Here is a 23,184-nt window from a genome sequence, read left to right as displayed (position 1 = left end):
CTAGCACTGACTGTATACATGCAGTCATTTATTATATATTATAAATAAATTAATCAAACATAAAACGAACAAATACTGTGTGGGCCTAGACAATATGTGGAGAAATACCTACTCGATATTGCAATCAGACTCATTCTGACATGAGTATGTTACAGTGTTTGGAGTGAATCATAGTTGATTAAAAAAATTATAATAATCTAACCTTTCCATACAAAGCAGCTTGTGACTCAAATCAACCCCAACAGAATTGTAATTTTAATCAAAACATTGTTAAGAATGTTGAAAGACAAGTATTCACAGCCTTAAGTTAATATGCACTTATCAATGATTCAACTCTGAATGGACGAAATGTTTGTATGTTACAATCAAGGCATTCTGGTAGAGTGAAAGCTAGAAGCCAACGAATTAATCTGTCTCTTTTAAAGCATTCCTCACACCTGTGACCAGCAGCCATGCTTCCACTTTAAACGCGTCCAAGGAGTTTTCACAAATGTACTTCTGAATTCTTTTGAAGATTCTTTACGGCGTGCACCTGTAACATCTGCGGCTAGTGCTGGTTTCGACACGAAAAGCTCAGAATGGTCTCCATGACGACCTCAGCCTCCGTCACGGGCAACCGTAATGCCTTATAATGGCCATATGTCTCTGTGTTTAAATACAGATTACAAATTCACTCAGACACACCATGCTGCTCTTAGCCTGTTAAAAATAAACATGAAGCCCCAGCTGTGGGTCCAGGACAAAAGCCCACGCTGGATTAGTCAGAGCGCGTTGTGCAGGGGGGGGGGTCATGCTGCCACCAGACAAACAGACCGTGTTTGTCACTTTACACTCAACAAGACGCAGGTCAAGCACACCTCGACGGTTGTTCCTCGGAGCAGGCGAGGCAAACATTCGTTCAGAATTCAGCAATCTGCGCAATTAAAATTCGAACAAAGCGTCCTCTCCATAAAAAGCTTACATTTGAGTAGCACTGAAGACGATCACACACACACACACACACACACACACACACACACACACACACACACAGGATGCAGGCAAACAGCTAGGCAATGCATCCTCGGGTCATTTGATATGAAGCTTAAGTGTTGCTCAGTGTTGTGTCCACCGCAGATAATGTGATGCAAATGCAGAGAGAGACCCGCATGCTTATATAGACCAGCTGAACATAGTGATCAAGGGCAGCAGGCATCTCATCCAACTCCCCTCAAGCCCCACATTACTGACAGAGGAAGAGGCTCCACCCGCAATACACCACCACTGCTGTCACACATATACTTTACTGGCTGTCAGCACCCCACCTTGCCCTGCTATACCTCCGTCTAAACTACTTTTTTCCCCACTCAGTCCCTTATTCCATGTGTTTTGTCGAAAGGGGGGAAAAAACACCAACTCATCTGAAATGAAATCTCCTTTGCCTCAGAAAGAGCATTTCAACTTGTAACTGTAATGTTTTGAGAATTCAAAGTGCTTTGGATGGCCAAACGAAAGCTTGGGAAATCACTTGGGAGGTACGGTTTTCCTGTAGACAATAATACTGGTTACAGTGTGGTCTGACAATGAAGGCAATGAACTACCCAGACTGGTAAGACAATACGCTCAAACCACAAACAGCAGATGACTGAAGAAGCTGTTGAGTTGTAAACAGCGCTGGTGATACGGCTGACTCACGACTGAAGGGCCACTGGCTTCAGATACATCATCATCTGCTCACGGAGCTACAACACAGTCATTTGGGCTGATGTTCCTTATTTACGAAGCCGGCTGCAGCGCAGACCGTGCATGGCTGCAGGGCAGACTGTAGGTAGCACGAGCCACTTACTGGGGGCGCTAACGAGCTGCCATCCATGTGTGGGACGTGTTCCCGAACAGCTGTGATGAGCATCGCTTTCTCCCGCCAAGCAGTTGCGTGCAGGTGGGGAGTGCAGCAGAATTGCTAGAAATTAGCAATGTAGCCAAGGTAGCCTTGCAGTCTGAAGTGCTGGAAGGATCTGCTCCACACAGAAGGCGTCCTCGCATTCAAACTCAAAGGGTGGCAATGCCCAAGAGACCACTGCCCATGATGCTGCCAGCCAACTGCTATGTGCTGAAACTCACTGCTTACAGAACTGCGTAAAGGTTATTATGGTATTCACTGCTGTATACACGCAGCTTGAGCGCTGAACTGTCTCCACTGTAACATGATCGGTCCACCATTTCAGAACCGGCTTGATGAGTTGAACATATTAATGCACCAATCCTAACATAAAATACTGAGAGGAAACAACAATCCAATGATCAAGTACACACACCTGATACTTCTGTATACAAGGGGGGGGGGGGGGGGGGGGGGGGGACGTGAAGAAGTGTCTAGCTCCTTAGTGCAATGTACCATAACTTCACTTGAGACTTAACATCATTGTCAGTGAGCTCAGAAGCGCAAACGCACAGAGGCTCTTTGTTCAGGTTTGGTGTGAGGGCGTTGTCTCCATTCTGATAATGGTCTACGCAGATGTAGAAGGAGCTAGAGGACCTTGGCCAGTCCCGTCGCCCACATGGAGCATTGCCAGACACAGGAAGATGAAAGCAAAAGGAAGCACCCTGCAGGCCGTCATGGCGATGTGATAGGACCTCCCACCTCCCAAATCCCTCCTGCAGGTATGCTGGGAAGATATATTCATACCTCTGATGCCAAGCAGGTTCATCATCAGAGCTGAGCCTCTGATAGGTCAGTGTGCAGAAAATGAGGCCATATGCTAATTAAATTATATAATCTCACTGTGCGCAAGACAACAGGGAACAGTGATGGAATTACCTTTTTTCCACTGATGACAATATTTTACACAATTAGAAACCACCAGGAGGCTTGGGAATACTACTGATGCGGGAGGCATTAGGAGAGTTAGTCACCAAACTACCAAGTAAATTCTCCAAATAATCCCCTCAGCAACCCTAATATTTGTTTTTCCATATATGAAGTAAACTATGGAAGCAAAAATGTACACCAACTAAAGGGTCAGCTGCTAAGCTGCCAACAGATAAATATGGAATCAGTATACAAACACACACAGACACACACACAGAGGCACACTATGCAAAGTTAAAACTCCCTCACTCAAATGTCAGCGCGACTATGCTGTGAGCACATTTTATTAGTTAATCCTAACTGACAGCCAGGATTTCATTTGTATGGGTCCCAGAGATCACTTCAGCCCACAGCAATACAAGCACATTCCTCACATATTTCTGACACACAGAATCCTGGACAGCTATTACAGTGTTGTGGGAGAGAATTTCGATTTCCCTGAAGTGAGAGAACCCAGTGGCCCAGTTAAAAGATCAGACAAGTTTTGTTTGTTTGTGTGTTTTCCAGCAATGTCACTGTAACATGTGAATGTGCGAGAGCCAATTTTACTATGAATTATAGAGTGCATAGTTGAACTGAGTGCTCTGAATCTTATAATAGTGGAGCACATGACACTGGTTAGTCCATCAAACTGACAGCTCCTCCCCCTTTTACCAAACACTTCACTGACTCATTTCATCAAAGCAACTTTCCTCTGAATCTTCATCTTGCTGAATGGCTAAAAACCCACACCTGCTCAATCAACTGGACATAAAGTTTCTTTAGAATTATCAAACTCAAAGCTGAAAATGACATGCCACCATCAAAAATGACAGCAGCTGTCAAAAGTACAGAAGTATGCGTGTGTGTGTGTGTGTGTGTGTGTGTGTGTGTGTGTGTGTGTGTGTGGTGGAATTACAGTGCTTCCTGTTGCAACAAATGTCAAATCCATCTCTCAGTTCATTCTGCTATGTTTGTCCATGACTAGCCCAGTCTTCAATACCAGGGGGGTATAATGAAGTCTCCACAATGGGAAAGTGAGAACCCTGCATACACTCTTTAATTACGCATGTGCAGGAATCAAACAGCTGAGTCAAACATCCTCCTCATTATGGCTGAAACTGCACTTGACTCGGTGCTTACGTGCTGACACAAATCATGGCCTATGCTTAAAGGCGATTAGTTTATAGTAATGTGTGCTGTGCATCAAAGAAGACGCAAGTCCAGTAAGTTCAGTAAGTCCATCTTTCTTTACAGCTTGCTACTGCATACGAATTTGCCTCTGCGTCTCCCTGAGTTATATGAAGAGGACAGCATTTATAAAAAGGGCACAGTTGGTAGCCGGTGCTGTCAGCCAAGAGCCTATTTACTTCTGGCTTCTTAACACCACTGCTTACTCCAACATACTCACTCCATGGACTGTCTGACCCGAGTGACTGCACATGAACACAGAGAGGAGCTTTGTCTTTGACACTTGTGTTTTCTCTCCTTTTCTCACAAACACACAATGCACACATGCGCGTGCATGCACGTACGCGCACACATATGCACAAGTACACACACACACTCTTCTGGTGTCTTACTTTTTAGTATGAGGGAATTTCAAAACATACTAATTGTGGGCACATATTTGAACCCTGCTGGCTGTGCTGTAGGGTCCGAGTTCTGCGAAGAAGGGATCAGGGTGTGGTGTAGGTTTTGTATACTCTTGAGAAGCAGTCTTTAAAGTAGGGTGACTTGGGCACATCATGATGCAAATTGACCATGGAGACTGCAAGACGGTCCCAAGTTGCAGTCTATGAGAAGAGGTGCATGATAATCATGCACAACAAGATTACATGCTTCTTGAACCAAAATAGAGCACAAAATTAAAAATAACACATATTTTACAGGGTGGTTCTGCTCACTGTGACGTGCTGAGTGTACCTACTCAGAACCAGCCGTCATCAATGTCTAATGGATTGCGCTAAGAAGTTGTAATGACAAGGGAGCACGGTGACTTATGGCGGGTGAGAAGCACTAGGTGAACCAAGACCAAACGGGCTATGAACCAAAAGAAAAATGAACAAGAACAAAAAAGACAACTGATCTTATACAGATACAGTTCCTGGCCCAACACTCCGATACAGATATTAAAGTCAGCGGAAGCTGAGCAGAGGACAGCTGGGGCAGCTGGAGACGTGGAGGGGGGTGAGGAGACGGAGCGGCTGCGTGGTCAGTGGGCGGGAGGAGGGGCTGACGTCTGCGCTGCTGGGCTTCTCTGGCCGTGTGTGCAGGGATGCTCGGAGCCGGAGGGAGCAGCGACTCGCCTTTACGGCGCACTGGGCCGCAGGGCTGTGATTAGGTCAGGCCGCTTGCACAAGGGGAATGTCGTGTTTATAGCCGTTCCCATACACACCCAGCGTAATGAGCATCGCCGTCGTCCTGCCTACGCTCACCACCATGCCACGGCAGCAGCGAGGGGAAGCTGGTGGGTCTTCGGCCGGACATTCTGAGCGTCTGTCTGTCTGTCCCTCTTACATGCTTACTTAAAAACCATATTTGAAGGTATCGGAGCATCGGGGGTGGTGTTCGTGATAAATCAAATGCTGTGTGCCTGGAACAGTACGTATCCCATTTTCCATGCACATGTTAGGATTTGTGATGCAGTCATGTGCTGGGCCGTGCAGTCTGGGTGCTCCAGAGGCAACGTAATGATCTGAGCAGAAAGCATCAAAACCCCGGTCATGATTAAAGTAGAATGCCCTTGAAAAGTACTCGAGTCAGAGATAAATTAAATACTGGCATGCTTAATGTGTGTTGCTTATTAAATTACGCATATATTTCTTTCCATTAAACTTATGCATGTCCCATAAAAACGCATGCAGGATAATTGACAACGAATGTGCTGGTGCATTTCAAAAGGCTCCTCAATGGCCCAAATTGGAGAAAGCACCATTTGTGGTTATTTAAATTTAGAGGAATACTGGGTGCATGATGGCTGGCTGCTATAAGCTTTTTTCTTTTTATTCACTGTAGTGAAAATAAAAGAACTGTAGTCCTAGAACTTCATTCTGAACACTGGATAGTTAGGCCATTCATGTCCCTTTTACATGCTCTTAACTTTAGCGTGTTATACCCTTTTACATGCTCTTAACTTTAGCGTGTTGCACACTTTTACATGCTCTTTAGCGTTACACCCTTTTACATGCTGTTAACTTTAGCGTGTTATACCCTTTTACATGCTCTTAACTTTAGCGTGTTATACCCTTTTACATGCTCTTAACTTTAGCGTGTTGCACACTTTTACATGCTCTTTAGCGTTACACCCTTTTACATGCTCTTAACTTTAGCGTGTTATACCCTTTTACATGCTCTTAACTTTAGCGTGTTATACCCTTTTACATGCTCTTTAGCATGTTACAACATTTTATATGCTCTTAACTTTAGCGTGTGGGCACCAATGGAGAATTAGACATCTTTGAAGTCTTGTAATGTGAGCTTATATTATAGTGTATAATCTTTTAATTAGAAATATCAGGTGACTTGCCCAATCAACATCAAACATGTCAAATTACTACCCAATCCCCACAAAGAGGCTATAGATATGTCAGCTGCTATGTCATTCATTCATCAACTGCTATAACTTCATCCATCATCTATATATCAGCTGCCATGTTTTCATCTATTTACCAACATTCTGTAAACTGTAGAATTTTTTTCACCAAACTTTAAACTGTATGATTCTTGCCCCTGTAATCTTGTCAGAGATTACGGCATCCGCTAAGTTTTATTTCTATTGCTGATGACCAAAAAAATAGACCAGAATATACATGTTTGAGAGTGCCTGCTTCTGTTTCACAGTGAATAAATCTGCCTTGTTCTTCCTCTGCTACTTGCTTCCTCCATAGTTCTGCCTTTGTTATGCCTTCAGTGTACTGACTGAGTAACATGGGTCTATTTACATGGATATAAATTCACTCACAGTCGATTCATAATACGATTTTTTAATGGCTGCCTCGTGAAGGAGGCACATACCACAGCCACGTGTCTTGTGCTGCTTAGGATTTGTGTTCAGGACATGATATGCAGTGCCGTTCTGTTCAGAATAAACTTAACGCGGGTAAATAAAAATAAGACGCTAGGCCTCGACAGTGCAACACAGCTGTCCATCACACTGACTTGAAGAGAAGCCTAAATCCCAGGGCCCCTCAGCAGTGCAGTTCATCAAAACTCAACAGGAAGGGAAGGTTGAAATATGCTGCTGCCAGTGTCGAGTCAGCCTGCCTTTAACTGGTGACCCAGCACACAGCCATAACTCACGTGCCAAAATATAACGTCCCTGACAAATAAAGTCCCAGAGCGGCCCGACTTCTTATGAGGCTCTTTGAAGCGGGAGGGCACAATTAGTGTGGAGAGAAAGGCCAGATAAATCACAGCACAGAAAGTACACTCACTCACACTGACTCTGCTTCGTGCATACACACAGCCAACAGTCAGAAACAGACACACACTGAGCACTGGGCCCAAAGCCAAACCTGGCTGCTGAGAAGTCTGCATGCCAGGGGAGACCTCAGACAAAAATAACTCTAAACATCCCATAAAGTCCTATTAAAGTCAGCTGAGGCCAGTTAAAGCCTGACATGCTCTACCTTTAGCACATACAGTACATCACCACCCACCTAGTTAAACCATAGACCCCAGAGGGAACACAGACCCACTAACCATACGCTGTAACGACATCAAACTTTCCCCAGTCACAATGGAAAAATCGGCATGTTTGCCTGGTTGTTGTTTTTTTTCTTGAGTTAAGCAGCAATGATCTCTAAATGCTGGAAATGCTGCAAGGCTTAGGGCTGAAATTGCTTTTTTGCACTTGTGAAATAGTGAATGCAACAGATTTACTTTTAGGTATATAAAAAAAGCAGCCACTGGAAGTATATAGCAGTAGATTATGAAAGAGTCTGAATGACAGCTCAGATTGTTCTGTTTGTTTTGGGTATTTGCTGTAAGTAATTTTTCGCAATCTGGAAAATATCAGTTGAGGTCTCTGTGCATCACACGAGGGACATTTAGGAACTGCATCACGCGTGCACGCGCGCACACACACACACACACACACACACACACACACACACACACACACACACACACACACACACAAACACACACACACACACACACACACACACACACACACACACACACACAGTGAAACTGTGCAGCGTCCTAGGATGGCTTTGCAGCCAACTCTTCAGATGCTACCTCCAGAGTCTGGATAGTGGCCACGCAGAATGCTTTTAGCTCTGGGCTTTGATGCATGACCTGGAACACAGTTCAATCGGCCCATGATTACACCAGAGTACAGCCAACCCAGGCCTGACTCCATTCACCCTTGCTAAATGGAGCCTCTTTTTAACGTCTGCCACCCCCTCCCCACACCCCACTGTCCCCTAGGCCACAAATGCCACCCCACATATAGGGGCTACCCATTTCTTCTGGTCTACACAATATGCACTTTAATGCCCATGTTATTCAAGTTTAGGACCACATACACTGATGTGCCAAAAGTCATGAGAGGAATGACCCTCTGCCCGGCGAAATGCAGCAACTCAAAATGCCATTGAGCCATTTCCACAAGTGGACAGACAATGTCCAGTGTATGTTCAGATAGCCATCCGCAGCTCTGCAATATTTGCAGGTGCAAGATCTCGGGTGGTGATGGACCTCTCCACCATATCCAACAAATGCTTGATCGTGCTCGTGTCGGGTGAATGTGAAGGCCACACCATTCGTCAGAACTCTCCAGGTTGCTCCTCGAACCAATGCCGGACAAATTGGGCTAGACGGCATCGTGAATTCTCCTTCTGAAATATCCCGTCATCATGGGTGGTCTCTGCCACACCCAACCACACACACCTAGGGAACAGTTAGGAACGTCGCAAACCCAGGTGAGGCACAGTGTCCGCTGTGGGCCCCAGTGTCCTCTGTGGGTGGTAATGCCTTCTCTGACTTGTACACATGCGAGACTGTGGCTGTCGAGGAATGTTAAATGGCCACACATCTTCAAACATAGAATCTCCCATCTGTCTGGCCTCCATTGTGCCTTGTTCAAACTCCGATAATTCGTGTTGCCATGCCATGAGAACGGAGGCCAGTGTTTACCCTCAATCACAAGATAACACCTAACTTATACTGGACGTCTCTTGACGTAACAACATTTCATAATCAATTTACATAGTGCTATCCCATGACCATTGACATGTCAGTATTTTCCCCACATACAAAATATTGCTTTAGACTTTAGACTATAGACTATAGATTTCCAAAGAACTGTAAATGGATTGCATTTTTTGTTTTTGTTAGCCAACTCGGGAATAGTTTGATTCAAGATTCACAAATTACTATTATGTCATCGTTAAGGTAATTTATTTAAACAACTCAGAGTCAGTGCTAACACTAATACTACTCACATGTTATGGTTAGTTAGGTCCCTTCTCTTCCCATGTTCTCACACATGTCCTGCCTCTGTTACTGTGGCCTTTTAGATGGGAGGAAGTGGTCACCTACCCTAATGTCAACACACGCTGCATGTGTGTCCAACATTCATACCCTGCAGGTTATCAGTGGTTGCAACCAAATGCTTTTTCTCATCTTTATTATTTTTACCTGCCTCCTTTTTTTGTTTAAGTAAATCCATTTCACTATGCATTAATAAATTAATAAATAAATTAATAAATTCACACACACACACGTACATTCATCAAACAGCTGTACAAGCAGAGTGATACTACTTTAAAGTGATTTGACCCCCCCCCCCCCCCCCCCCCCCCCGATTTGCCCCGCCCGTCTGGCGCCCCCACATGTTGAAAATGCAGCACATGTCCCGTTTGCACCACTGTCCAAAGGCATGACGCAGCCAGCGCTCACTGAAGCCCTCCTGGAACATGTCATCCACCCAAATAATGGGCTCCTGGCTTTCCAGGAAGGTCTGCTATCTGCCTCAACAGTGACCTCGATGATCTCAATATGTCCAAAGCAATGGCCAAAACTGTAACCACCGTGGGGGAAAACAGCTAAACAAGCATCTCGTCCAGTCTAACGCCACATGTGATGGGGGCTCGACGTGGAGTGTCCAGCAGTCCTCGCTAAGCAGCGTCCGTCTCTCCATCACACGCACAGCTGACACAAGAGTGAGCACTTTGTGATTTATGAAGACCTTTGTGATTTACGGGCACCCGATCTTGCCTGCTCTGCTAACAGCACATGGAGGGAGAGAGGGGCTGTGAAGGAGCAGATCTCTGGGAAAGAGCATGTGCATGCATGCTTTTCAGCTCATATGTTTCACAGTTGCCTCTCACTCTTACACCGCTATAAACTTCACAACACGGGATAACACCGTACGCACGCACAGAACAGCGACGGCCTGAAGTAAACGCTGAAATGGAGGAAAGGAATCTCGACGAAGAGGGAACCGCTGTCCCTTTGTTATTGTTGTTTTTTATGCGTGTGGAAGGCCTGCTAGCTTGTGACCGGTGACACGAACATAGAGAGGAATTCTAGACATTTTACGAGTGCCGAACATCGGAATGTGAGAGTTGGAAGTGGCTGTGGGTGAGAATGGAAAAGCAGATCTGATGAGATAAACGTGGAAAGTAGAAGTAAGACAGAGTGCTGAGCCTAGGAGATTAGTGTGCAGGTGAGCTGAGGGCGGAATAATGCAAAAAAGGAAGGAGGAAGACACAGAAGAGAGGCAGAAGCAGGCAACAACTCCGGACATATTACAGATATTTGTATACCACCTCTCCAGTACAAGGGCACACCCAATAGGTGTGTTGTGCATGCTGCAATTGTAGACTTGTAATCGGTTTCATTTGAAGTTAGACGTACTGTTCCTTAGCTTACTGCTGGTGCGCAGAGGGAGACCTTACAAAAGCCACAGGACTCTTAAGGACCACTAATAGGTCTTTAGTGGGAGTTTAGAGGAATACAGATTATGTGCGTGGACCACATAAAAAACTGAAGCAATACGTTTTCAGGCCAGGTGTCGGGTTTCAGGCTGTGAGTGAAGCTGATGGCTGGATCATCCACCGAAAAACAACCATGAGTAATTTTCCACTGGTGTAACCGCCAAAGCAACACTGCAATACAACACATGACAGAGTTATGACATGCTGACCAACAGACCTGCACTGCTAGCCCCCAAGCTCAGCTCAGTCCAACTAGCCAAGCCAAAGATATCTGCATTTAAAATGTAATTATATACATCAGCTTCAATAATAAAACATGCAGGATGAAAACCAAGCCACAAGTCTTTCTTCTGTTGCCATTTTCACCCAATTGTTTCCAGTGACTTTCAAAAGCATCTCGCCAAAGATATTAGAAGTTCTACTTCTCTGTCAATATATATAGATTTCAACCTCGCAAGAAGCAGTACTGGGAAAACATGACTGCTAATCCCTACCAGGATACTAAATAAGTAGAAGCCGTAGTCCTACACAAAGGGTCATAAGAGAACAAAGTGAGAATGTGTATTCTTCAGTCTATGGAGACATACAAGACTGATTCAAAAGTAAATGGTCCTGCTGTGATGTTGCAGCAGTAATAACAGATAACAGTTATCGATCTACCCCACTTTCAGCGTCAGGTCTTTTGGCACACACGACAGGCACTAATGTTTTTTAAATAAAGTTTCATATGTGATCAGTATTCTGGAAGAGGAAATCATTCTGCATTTTTAACACCCAATCATCAACTTTTCATTCATCGTTCACAGAAAACGTTAGAATACAGTGATTGACTAGCAGAGTGTCACACCTGACCCCTCCCCTTCCTGTATATCATGTCTGTGTTCTTGCTCCATGTGCTTTTGTTTTGGTTTTCCATGTGTTTCCACGCCTTCTTATTTGTAACTCCGCCCTTCGATAGTGTTGGTACCTGTATCTGGTTTAATTCCTTGTGTATACATACCCTGAGTTTTCTGTTTGTCTTTGTTGGTCATTGCACGTAGCCCCATGCATCTCAGTCTTGGTGTTCCCGTGTTCCTCTGTCTTTCTGGTTTGTATCGTTTGCTTGTTGTTTTGTTCGAGTCCTGTCCAGCAGTGTGTACCCTAACTTTGTTTAGTTTCTGGTTCTGTTGTGCATCTCGTTCCTGCTTCATGTCACTCTGTGCTGGATACACGTCTGTCTCTGATTGCCGTTCTTATGGATTTGCCCCTAATAAATCTTGCTGTACTCAGCGAATGCGTCCGCCTCGTTATCACTTCATGCCCAAGGCGTTACACACAGGCTGGCCATAAATTGACATAATTGAAAACTCCTGTCCAATGTCAGAGCCAGGTTTGTGGTTTGAAGTGATCAACTGATATCTAGACTAATGAGAAAAGAAGCCCTGTCAGGACACTATAAGGTTGCTGAAAACAAAACAACAAACTTCACCCAAAAACCTAAAGTTGGCCAATCACGATGTATTAAAAAACAATAATAAACTGAAGAAATTTCATAATGACACATGAAATTCTAATTCAGTCACTTACTTTAATGTTTCATCTTTGAAAGTCTAAGTGTCAGAAAAGGCTAACACATCATGGTTTCAATTCTAAACGCAAGCCATATTATTGAAGTTGAGCACACAGATGTTGTTTGCCTTTTACTGTTGCAAAGAACTTAAAATATTTAAGTTACATTTGAAACAATGTTCAGAGATTCTTTGCTTTACATTGCAAAATTGTTACATAATAATGCATGTGAGAATGTATAGCAAATATTATTCACTATAACTCATTATAAACTATAAGCAATAGATCCCTCATGCAGTATTGCTTTATCACACTTATGAATAACATGAAAGGAATACTACAGGATTACTATGTAGGTATTTTCATTCTAAGTATATGGTCTAATTAGGACCAGAGCAAAAGTACTGAAACACACAGTCCACAATTTTGCCAAGTAATATTAAACCATTACCTCAAGCAATAGAACATTATTAAATTAATAACAGAACAGAGCAAGAGAGAGATCCCAGGGAAAGAGTAAAAAAATAATAAACACAAAACTTGTACTGGCTCACAACTGATATTTCCACAGCAGTGCTGCACAGACTCTCTGAACTACAGCTCACAAAACTTTCTTCAGAGGATGCAGCACACAAAACTGTCAGTCTGAAACTCCCCTCTACTCATGAACTGTTAGACCCCGAGCTATAAGGCATCTTTGCACTGTGATCCTCTACAGAGATGGTTGTTTGTTATGCTTTCACTCTTTTGACTTTAGGACAAGTGAACATTAATGTTAAACAATCTACACAAAACCACTGACAGATGTTACCTTACTGCCTGACGCTATAGTTGGACCACTGCACACCAATGCAATACGGGTATATTCCAAAAGCTGTCTGTGCTACTAAATACAAGCCACAAAAATGACTGCATCATCTCCAACAAATAATGACATTTGAAACACAAAGAAGCAAAACTTCTTTGAAGCACAAAGAAGTCCAAATCCCAAAACCAACTAGGGACATTTGCCAGACTTCTGTTTGAAGATGCAATATTCTTCATGTTGTTTAAAGGTGCCATAGAATGGAAAAACTGTATTTACCTTGGCATAGTTTACTAAGGAGGCCTTGGTACATGGAATTGACATACTGTGAACCACAATTTTTCACAACCTCAATCAGAATTTTGCATTCACCAGTCCACATTCTACCCAATGCACAGCAAAACAGTTTTGAAGGTTTAAGAACAAAACAATGACAATGGCCCAATGGCCATGGTTAATGTATGTATTTAACAGGAACCCAGTACAATTTGTTAGTGTGCTCACAGATTTCACCCAAGACGGTTTCTCAAACTTTGGACAATATCAAGAAGGCTTCACTCTGTGAAAGTTCCACTCAATTTGACTCAATCACAAGCCTGAGTGGAACCAGCTAGCTAGCCATGCTATGTGATTTCATACTCCCCCCCCCCCCCCCCCCCCCCCCTCCCATATACCTTTTGTCAGTTGAACCCAGATCATCACACATTTCATAGTGAGTTAAGATTATTTTTTACTTTGTTGTTGTGAATAAAAATTAAAACAAGCCATCAGTGAGGGAAGCTACACCTACTAGAACTAGACTGTTGTTGCACCACAGGGTCTGAGAGCAACACAACTTCAAACCTCCGCATGTCCTGTACAAATTGGAGTTTTTGACAGTAAAGTTGACTTGTCTCTTCATGAGCCACTGTGGCGCTTCACTTGTAAACCAGCTAATCATAGCAGAGCTCATCAATTATTCATGGGCCACCAAAAAAGAGGCTGTCGGAAAAAAAAAAAAAAAAAAAAAAAAAAAAAAAGAATCAGCTCAGGCTAAAATCATAGGGTTGAAAATAGGTGTGTAAAACCACATCTGGGCCAGCCAAAGTCACCACAAAGTTTTCCCCCCAGCCAAAGTAACATACCTTCTATACAATCATCAAAGAACAATGTAACAATACAGAATAAATGCATCCTAGGTTACCTTTAAGAACCTCTATGACTGTAATCCATGTACTCACACATACTGTATGCATAAATTCATTTGGCTCTGTCAAACTGCCTTTCAAACTATTTAATTATGTAATTGTTTAATGAATTGTGTGTGTTCATCAGCGGTTATAACAATGAGGCACTTGTTCTGACACATTTCCATGTGGCCTTCCAAAGACCTGGAGACTGCAGGCACACCACATTGTATTTGCAACAGAACACAAATCAACTCAGGAACATGAGTCAGAGGCGAGGAAGACTGAGCATGCACTGGCACCGTCAGATCCCCACCAGGGAAGAAGAGGAGCCTCATCCTTCAACAACACTACTGACTTCACGCTGAAGCTGTAGGGATCACGTGAGGTCAGCCACAGGGCTCCCCGGGCCTTCAGAGGAAGACCATTCACATTAAATGTTGACATACACGTTTAGGGGGCCGGCCTATTGCTTGTTAGAACCTCACACTATGTGTGTGTATAAGACTTTAATGATCCCACCTCGGGGAAGTTTGATCATTACAGCTTCTTAAGTAAAGGTAAGGATGATATAGAATAAAAATATAATATAATTATATAATATATATAACACTATAATGCACAAGCCAAGCTCAATAAATAAACAAAGCAAAGAATCGTGTTATGTCCAACATTTTAGCGCAGAGACAAATGGTGTGACAAATGATTATTATTATTTTTTTAATATATATATAGGTGTTTTTGTATTATAAACTTGCCTACTATGCAGGTCTTTGGAGGTAAATAAGAGAGTTTTTAAAGATTATTATCTCTGAAAGTTTAATTTGCTGAGCTTTGTGGTTTCTTGTTTATTCTTCCATCATAATCACATCTGCACGTGCTGACAGAAACTCGGCAGATATACAAACTTTAAACATCTACACAGTGATCCTAATAAATTATACTGGGGCAGCTGAAATGGGGTGTAGCAATTGTCTATTTCATAACAGGGGGAGTCTGGCAGACAGTATCTTTAGGTTTCCATTCTATCAAGCCAGAGCAGCAGTTACATAAAGAATAAAACACATCTAATAGCAATAGCACTTTATACAGCCTTTCATTAAGATTCTTGGTATCCACAAGACTTTATTTTAAGCAGAAACGACAGAAAGACACTTCCTTTAATATTATATAACAGATGGTTTTCAGTGAATTGCCACAACTCTAGTGGAGGAGGACTTCCATATAACATTAGGTTTTTACTTACTCCCCCATGCAAAAGAACTTTGAGCCTGTGATTAAAGAATAACCCTGCCTTTTAATATGGTTTCATATTACTTCCACATGGCTTCTTGACAAATAAACAGGTCCATGAGCTCTTTCCGTGCAATGTGCATTATAGCGCAGGAGCACTTAGTAGATGAGGTAGATGGGTTGATAAGGGGAGCTTTGTGGAAACAGAGAGAGGCATGCGTGGTGATTCTGGCACAAAATAGTTTGCATCTATTTTTCATTCGCTCTTGCAACATGAGCTAAAAGACAACAAATAACTACAGCAGAGATTACAAGAATCTTAGTGCCAAATGTATTGTCATGCCCATGTTTGTTTGCCTGTCAGATGACAAAATTACCATGCTAAAAACAGCTGTGTGTCCTAGGTGAACATAAGGCCTCAGCCAGAGGTCAGGATGAGGATATCATCTGAATGTAGCGTCATCTTCACCATCACCAACTCAAGCAGATAAGAATACATTTTACTCTCTTGGAGCTACAAGTCCATTTCCTATACTATTCTAGAGAGCAGGACCCTAAAGATTCAGCCTTAAAAAAGCAAAGATAGAAAAAAGAAGAGAAGAAAGACTGGCATATAAACCTCCACAGTCTGTATGCCCCTTTTCAGTACTATTATGTTATGGTCTGAATAGTACCCATGAATTATAATGATCAAATTATACATGTATATTACAACATTTTTAATAAAATCTTTACCTGGACTCATTCTTTTCAGGAAAAAATAAATGTCTGAAAGCTGCAGAACTTCCCAATAATGTGATTTGTCAAACAGCATTTGCACTGCGGTTAGTCCTCAACATCTATGACTGAGCAAATCTATCACCCTGTGCCTGGCGCAGATAGAGCAACATACAGTCATCCTCCAAGGGTCAACTGAGGACACCATATAACAGGAGAACCAAACCTCCAGAAACTTCAGAGGACAGAAACTATGTATTTAGGAGAGAAAGGAACAAGCAGATTAACTCACGCTACACCCATCACAGACTGACCCTTCGGCTTCATGTGTTCAGCATTTGTGTGTGCGGAGGGATGTTTTATTTACTTTTTATTTGACTTGCCAAAAACTTGACATGCATGGCAATCATAAAAAGTGAAACGTCACAACTTATAAACTAGCACTTTAGGGACCACCAATGAGCTAACAACCTGAAACTAATATTCAAGGTTCCTAGCAAGTCCAAGCCATCCTGCAAAGTAAAGCACATCACTTCAGCAATTCAGCAAAACTGTACAAATACAATTTACTGAACCATTTTAACACGCATTTAACTAAAGGGAATACAAGTGCAGTGAAGCTCTGGGTTCCAGGCACATCTTGATCACGTTAACCAGGCAAAGCTGTAGTGCTTGCTTTGGAAGGGCTGATTTACCGTTGTGACTTACAGAATAGGGAGCAGTCCAAATAGCCTTAAAAACACAAGGTTTAGTCCCAAGATGAAAACAAGACTCCCATTGTAGAACAAACTAAGCCCTTCCAAGTCTGACTGCCTGCTGGCCTTCTCACCATAAGAGCGGGGCCACCCCCCCCCCCCCCCCCCCATCAAAACTGCCGGACAGACTGATCGATAATGGACCAAGTGCCCTATACTCTTGGTTAAGTCACATGTTCCACTAAAGCCAAGCATGAAAACAGACTATTTACATAATTACCTCCACAGCCATCACTAAAGGAGTCTTCAATCAGTAATAACATAGAGAAGCGGGCATAAAGACCTAGTTTAGTCACTAATTCTGAAGAGAATATGCACAAGAATATTATGAAAACATCACTCAAATTACTATTACTACCAAGTTCAGTGCAGATACAGATCTGGTCAGAATATGACCAAGAAAGTCAAGGATAACAAGGAGGCAAAGGTGAGGGGAAGATGAAAATGATGTCTATCACATTTTTTCCCCTCCAGTTTTATTATGTCTTGCTTTATTATTTCATATTTTCCAGACCCTTAATTTGTAAAAAGTTAGCAGAGCAATGTAAATAAAGTATTTTACACTCATCCTGTCCACTGAACAAAACTATGGAATATGTTTTGACAAGTACAGTCTGTATGTAATGTGAATAAATGAGTACTAGAAAAAAGAAAGAAAATAAATAAAATAAATAAAAAAACAAGAGGGGAAAAAATTCCCATTATATCATCCAGGCCACTGGTCTGGCAAGGGCAAACTGGCCATTTTGTTTATGCCCTAAATGAACGACTATTACATTTACTGAACAGTTCCAGGCAGTAAGGGGGGTGGGGGGTGCTTCTCAGTTTTGATGAAGTTTCAGCCAATTCCTTTTGTCAACAAACAGCAAGTGTATATATAGATCAGAGAGCTGTTGATTACTGGTGCTGTAGATCATCGAGCGAAAGGAACAGGAAACCAGACGCAGCATGTTCCAGTGTAGTCCCGCTCCGATGACTACAATGACGGGACCCACATCTGCATGCATGCACAGGACACCCGGGAGCATCTATGAGCACACGGTGACTCATGCTGAGCTGGACACTCTGGCAGTCCCAGTTGGACATAATTTTGTTTTAGGATCTGTTTATAGTTCATTGGGTAATGCCACTATGCTGGCCTACCAGCCTATTTAAATTATGGGTTAATTGTGACCCTTCATTTTGACATCTGAAAATGTCTGGGAACAAAAACACAATATGGCACAGACTGCTCTGGCATTCTTGATATAACCAATGCACATATGCATTTCCATGTCTAAAAAAGCATCTCTAAGCTCAGCATAACCATCAGCCATCTCCTTGTATTTTGGAAGAGCACTGTTTTCATCCAATGGTCACCCACTGAATTTCTAAACCCTCTATGAAATGTATTCAGTGGTTCATACAGGCCTCAAGCCTTAGCCACATATGGCTACAAAATGTTTTGAGTTCTTTGAGTTCAAATACAAAATAAAACAAATACATGTATTTGACCAGGAACAAACAACTCCGTTACCTTCCCACAGATTAATTCTCCAAACTCAGTGCTGAGAGCATGATTAAAAGAGCTTCCTCCTACCTACCAACAATGAACCATGTGTTTGTTTTAATTCTGGAAGAACTAGAATGTTGCACTGCTGTTACTACTCTTTCTTGATGAGAAGCACAAGACCAGTGCTATAAAGAATGTCGTGAAAAAATCCAAAATGGGCAAGACAAAAGAGGAAACATGAGAGGTGTTGTTTAGAGAAAGAGAGCCTCTGTCCTTATTACGTCAGCTTTCCAATACCCTGTGAGTGCCAAAAAGCATAGTATCATAAACATGCTATTCAATTTCAAGGAGAGTGTTTAATACTGAGACATTTGAATATTACATTGTTTATTAGAAAAGGCAGCTGTGAACAAATAATCCGTGACAGGCCAGCAGACTTCCCCCGCCTCGTTGCCAAAACAATAACACAGGCGACAGATTCCAGTTTTCACAGCTACCCTGTCACAGCCTCAGAACTGTGCACTAATCATATATTTGGCAGTGGGGAGCCTTAAAGTTTTTACCTTGTGCTGCCTCCAAATACACATGATAAAACGGGCAATATTAAAATAGGAATAGGATTTGACCAGACATTTTCCTTGCTGCTCGGTTTGAAAAGTAAACAGCAAGCTGAACATTTTGATGACATCTTCAGAAGCTCCAGGCTTTAAAACGCAAAACCTACTTGGATAGGGTGTAGCAAAGTTATGCTACGCATTTCAAATACAAGAGTACTGGGTACGGAGTTGTAATTTAGTGTCTGGGAGCACTTTATGCTGTGTAAAAGCAGGCCTAAGGTTCATGATATTGTACATAAATGTTCACATTGTGTGTGGCCTACAACTCAGGCATGAGAAAAATAAATATGTTCATGCTTCGTTTTATTATTAAAAGAAGATCCAAAAATTATGTGCTGTACAAAGACAGATCAAAAATCATTTCTATTAGACGTTTTAAAAGTCGTTTCTATTCAAACTTGTAGTTATAATTCCCAGGCCTGCTGGTGAGCCAGAAATAAATCATAATCTAAAGCATTGCTAGTCCAATACAGGCAACCGAGATACCATATTAAAGCTTAGAATTTTAAAAGGCTAATTTCACACTTGAAACAAAGTTGAATATGTAAGAGCTCAACCGCGGAAACATTTTAGCTCTAGCAACACAGCTTCAGTTTGCTGATGTTGCACTTTAAACTTTAGAATTTGTGCGGACAGTCGTGGCTTACCTTGCATACAGTCTCTATGTCCCATGGCAAAATGGTTTGCAAGTCAATGACCTCAGAAGAAACACCAAGCTTCTCCTGTGCCATAGCAGCAACCTCCCTCATGACGTGGACCTGCCAACCAAACAAGCGTTTTGGGCTCATTATTTCACACCAAATATTGTCAAAGGCCTAAAAAAAAGCAACTCCAGAAAAAGACCCTTTAAAAATTACGTTTTTAACCTTGTTAACATGACCTTGTGGTGTTTTTATGTGCTAGGAGACATTTAAGTGAAATAAGCAAGGAACACCATGACTGATCATTTCCACTTTGGAACCAAGGTATACCAACGAGAGTCTCAAAGACAAGGAGTCAGACAGCCACGGTTTCATAGTCCCTGGCCTAATGACACAACTACATGAACTTGTGTGTGTGTGTGTGTGTGTGTGTGTGTGTGTGTGTGTGTGTGTGTGTGTGTGTGTGTGTGTGTGTGTGTGTGTGAAGAGAAGCCAGATGACTCGTATTATGCAAACTAAGTTTGTTCTGCTTTTGGCTGCAAAGTTGCTAAAAGAGAGAACGTGAGCCTTCATCTATTACCAACGGATCTGACAATCAAGAGATAAATGGGAGCAGTTTATTTGGAAAAATCAGACTATCAGCCAAACGCACAGAGGAAATTTGGGTTTGCAGTAGCCCTTCTCCAGAGCACTGTTTTGAAAACCTTACTCAAAAACAGATGGGGTTTGCCACAAAATTTATACTGAAGCCTGACACTCTTCTATCCATTTATACTGGGGACACAGTACAACATGTCAGCTGAGGGATAGACTCATGCTTACCATTATGTTACTAACATTGCATGTATCACTAAAATACTCCACTTGACACTATATTTCCAATATTACCACAAGTCACTGTATAGCACACAGCAGATGCCAATATAGACATCAAGCAGAGGTCTGATTAGCAGAGTCAGGTATGCAGATAAGCTTGTGCTTTAGGGCAGATGTGGATATGGAAGCAGGGACTGTTTGCATATTCATAGATACAGAGTTACATCTAAGTCACTTTTAAGGCATTAGAGAATTTATTTATCAGACTTAATAAATACATAATTATGATAAACAGAGGGGTTTAATCAACCCTAAGAAAGGAACTGGAGGCAATAAGACCTACAGTTCACCTTATAGAATGGACACAGCATTTTAGAATCGTCCATTAGCACATATATTGTCAATCATACAATACATAGTACCTAAAATGCCCTTTTTAATTTTGTGTCAGAAATAAAAGACTAACATAAGTAACATGTAAGGCAAGCTAATGGCCACATTTTAAGATAACGTTTTCATTTGTATGATACTACCAGGTGCCTTACTCAATGGCTAAAGTTACTCGGCTAACTAGTTTAGACACCCAACACCGTTTGGCTGGCTATATTTAGAAGAAAGGTTAGTTTTACTTCATTAACTGCCTTAGCACCATCATTGGAGGCACATCTGTCTCAGTCTTAGAAGGTTATTTCCCTCATCTATGGAGTTCAGAGGGATAAAGGGCCTAATGGTGTGAGAAAGGGGAGAGGGTATTTATTTCAATTACTTCAGATGCCCCTCCCATCTAACACCAGCCTGAATGAAGGCGAACTCCTCTCTTTCCCTTGGTTCCAGACTGCCCTTTGCTCTTTGGGTAAAGGTAAATTATGGTGCAGGTGGGATAAAGCCTGTCGAGTGGCAGAGCCATGACTTGGGCCCCCCACCCAGGGAGCTATTGAAAACATAATCCCATCCTGCCCGTACAGGAGATAAGAGGGACAAAGAACATGAGGGGCAGGCAGGACACGGCCAGCTCACACAGAGAAGGGGAGAGCATTCGGTGTGGGCGGGAGGTCAGTCCAGGCCCCGGCGGTTACGTCCCTTGGAGCTCCCCTGCTAAGTGAGCGGAGCCTTTTTGATAGAGCTTGTTTAAATCAACGCTTCGTTATATTTGGAAATGTCACGAAGCTCAGGGTCTAAATTAGACTCCATTTAGCCAGCCGCGTCTCTGCACACGTAACCGTCCTAAACCCACACGCCCGAACCAGCGCGTCTCTCAGACACGTCCGTGTGAATTACCTGCGTGCCCCAGGCGACCAGGGTGAGATCACTTCCCTCCTGCACAATCTCAGCCTGAGAAAGGGGGACGTGGTACGGGTCGGTGGGGACCTGCTCCACTGCAGAAAGAAATCAAGAAATAGTACATAAGCATTGGCTTAAAATAAAAAATACCATTACAAAAAACCCAGCCCAGGTCACATTCCCAGAACCCCAATACATCCAACTGATATGGGAGGTAACTGGAATGTATGATCAAGAAGCCAGTACACAACTTCTTAAAAAGATGATTAATTTCTTCACTCAACTCTTTGGGTTATAGGTATATTTTAATAATAGTTCTTTGCAATTGCATGATTTAAATGAGGCTTATAACCGATAGCCTCTGCATCCAGACAACCACTTGGTTGCCATTTTCCCCTTAAGGAAAGGAAATCTCAGATCTCAGACAATAGCAAAGTTTCAAATTTTCCATTGAGTCAAAGCAACAAACACTTACATATGTTTTTAAAACAATACCACAATTATACTTTTACTTAGGCTGTGGAAGTAAATACATTTACTAGCTGACAGGACTTGCACTGTTAACTACATTTCATTGTAAGAAAATGAACCACAGGCCCTTTTTCAAAAGACAGTAATTAACAAATAATTGGATTTTTGTGACACTGAACAGTACAGTCAGCCAGCAATATGTGAAGATGGGTTTTAGGCTTGGATTATAGTTAAACAGGAGAATCTGCTGAAGGTCTAATGCCAACTTCCATTCAAAAAAGCTCATTTCTGCAGCTGGAAATGGCATACATGCAGAATATTAAAATCACAGGTTCCTACTCAATTCCTAATTGAGAAATTCTTAAGCTTTTACTTTAATATGTAAACATTTGCTTCTGCCAGACAGCTCAACATAACGTTCGGTACTCGTTTCAAAATTCCAAGTACATGTATCAAATGTGCCATCTCCATCAAACAGAACCATGTTACGTTTCTTAATCCATATTGCTGCAAGAGTCAAAATGATCCAGCAGAGGACAAAAGAGCCAAAATGAGCCAATAAGGTAAAACGAAGCTTTAACAGAAGGGTTGAAAACAGACTGTAATTAAGTATCATTTAGCTGTGAAGATAATTTAGCCTCTGAGATCAAGTACAAAACCCTTAATGACTCATGATAGCTGTGATTAAGAAAATTGATGGGTGAAAGGTAAGACTTGTAGCATGCAGTCTTCTCTGTGCGAGGGGAGGAGAAGGCCGTTCTTGAAGTGTGACCCACTCACACAAAAGAAACATTATCATGATGTGATTTGCCTAAATCTAAAGTTCACAACGAAGGCACTGTTCTACTGTTTCTCCTATTCTCCAC

The 23,184-nt window shown here is 42.3% G+C and overlaps 1 protein-coding gene across 1 annotated transcript in view; it reads right to left on the bottom strand.

Moving 5' to 3' along the window:
* Positions 1-23,184, bottom strand: part of bckdhb (branched chain keto acid dehydrogenase E1 subunit beta) — a 38,882-nt gene that overhangs the window by 7,236 nt on the left and 8,462 nt on the right. The window contains exons 7-8 of the mRNA XM_076971595.1: positions 21,845-21,942; positions 19,757-19,867 (exon numbers count right to left, since the gene is read on the bottom strand). Coding sequence (XP_076827710.1) covers positions 19,757-19,867; positions 21,845-21,942 — 209 coding nt within the window. The remainder of the gene's footprint in view (positions 1-19,756; positions 19,868-21,844; positions 21,943-23,184) is intronic.

Source organism: Brachyhypopomus gauderio, chromosome 13, assembly GCF_052324685.1.
Source record: "Brachyhypopomus gauderio isolate BG-103 chromosome 13, BGAUD_0.2, whole genome shotgun sequence".
In the NCBI taxonomy this organism is placed as follows: Eukaryota; Metazoa; Chordata; class Actinopteri; order Gymnotiformes; family Hypopomidae; genus Brachyhypopomus; species Brachyhypopomus gauderio.
Note: the sequence above shows the minus strand (reverse complement) of the source record. Positions and strands in the feature narration are given on the sequence as shown.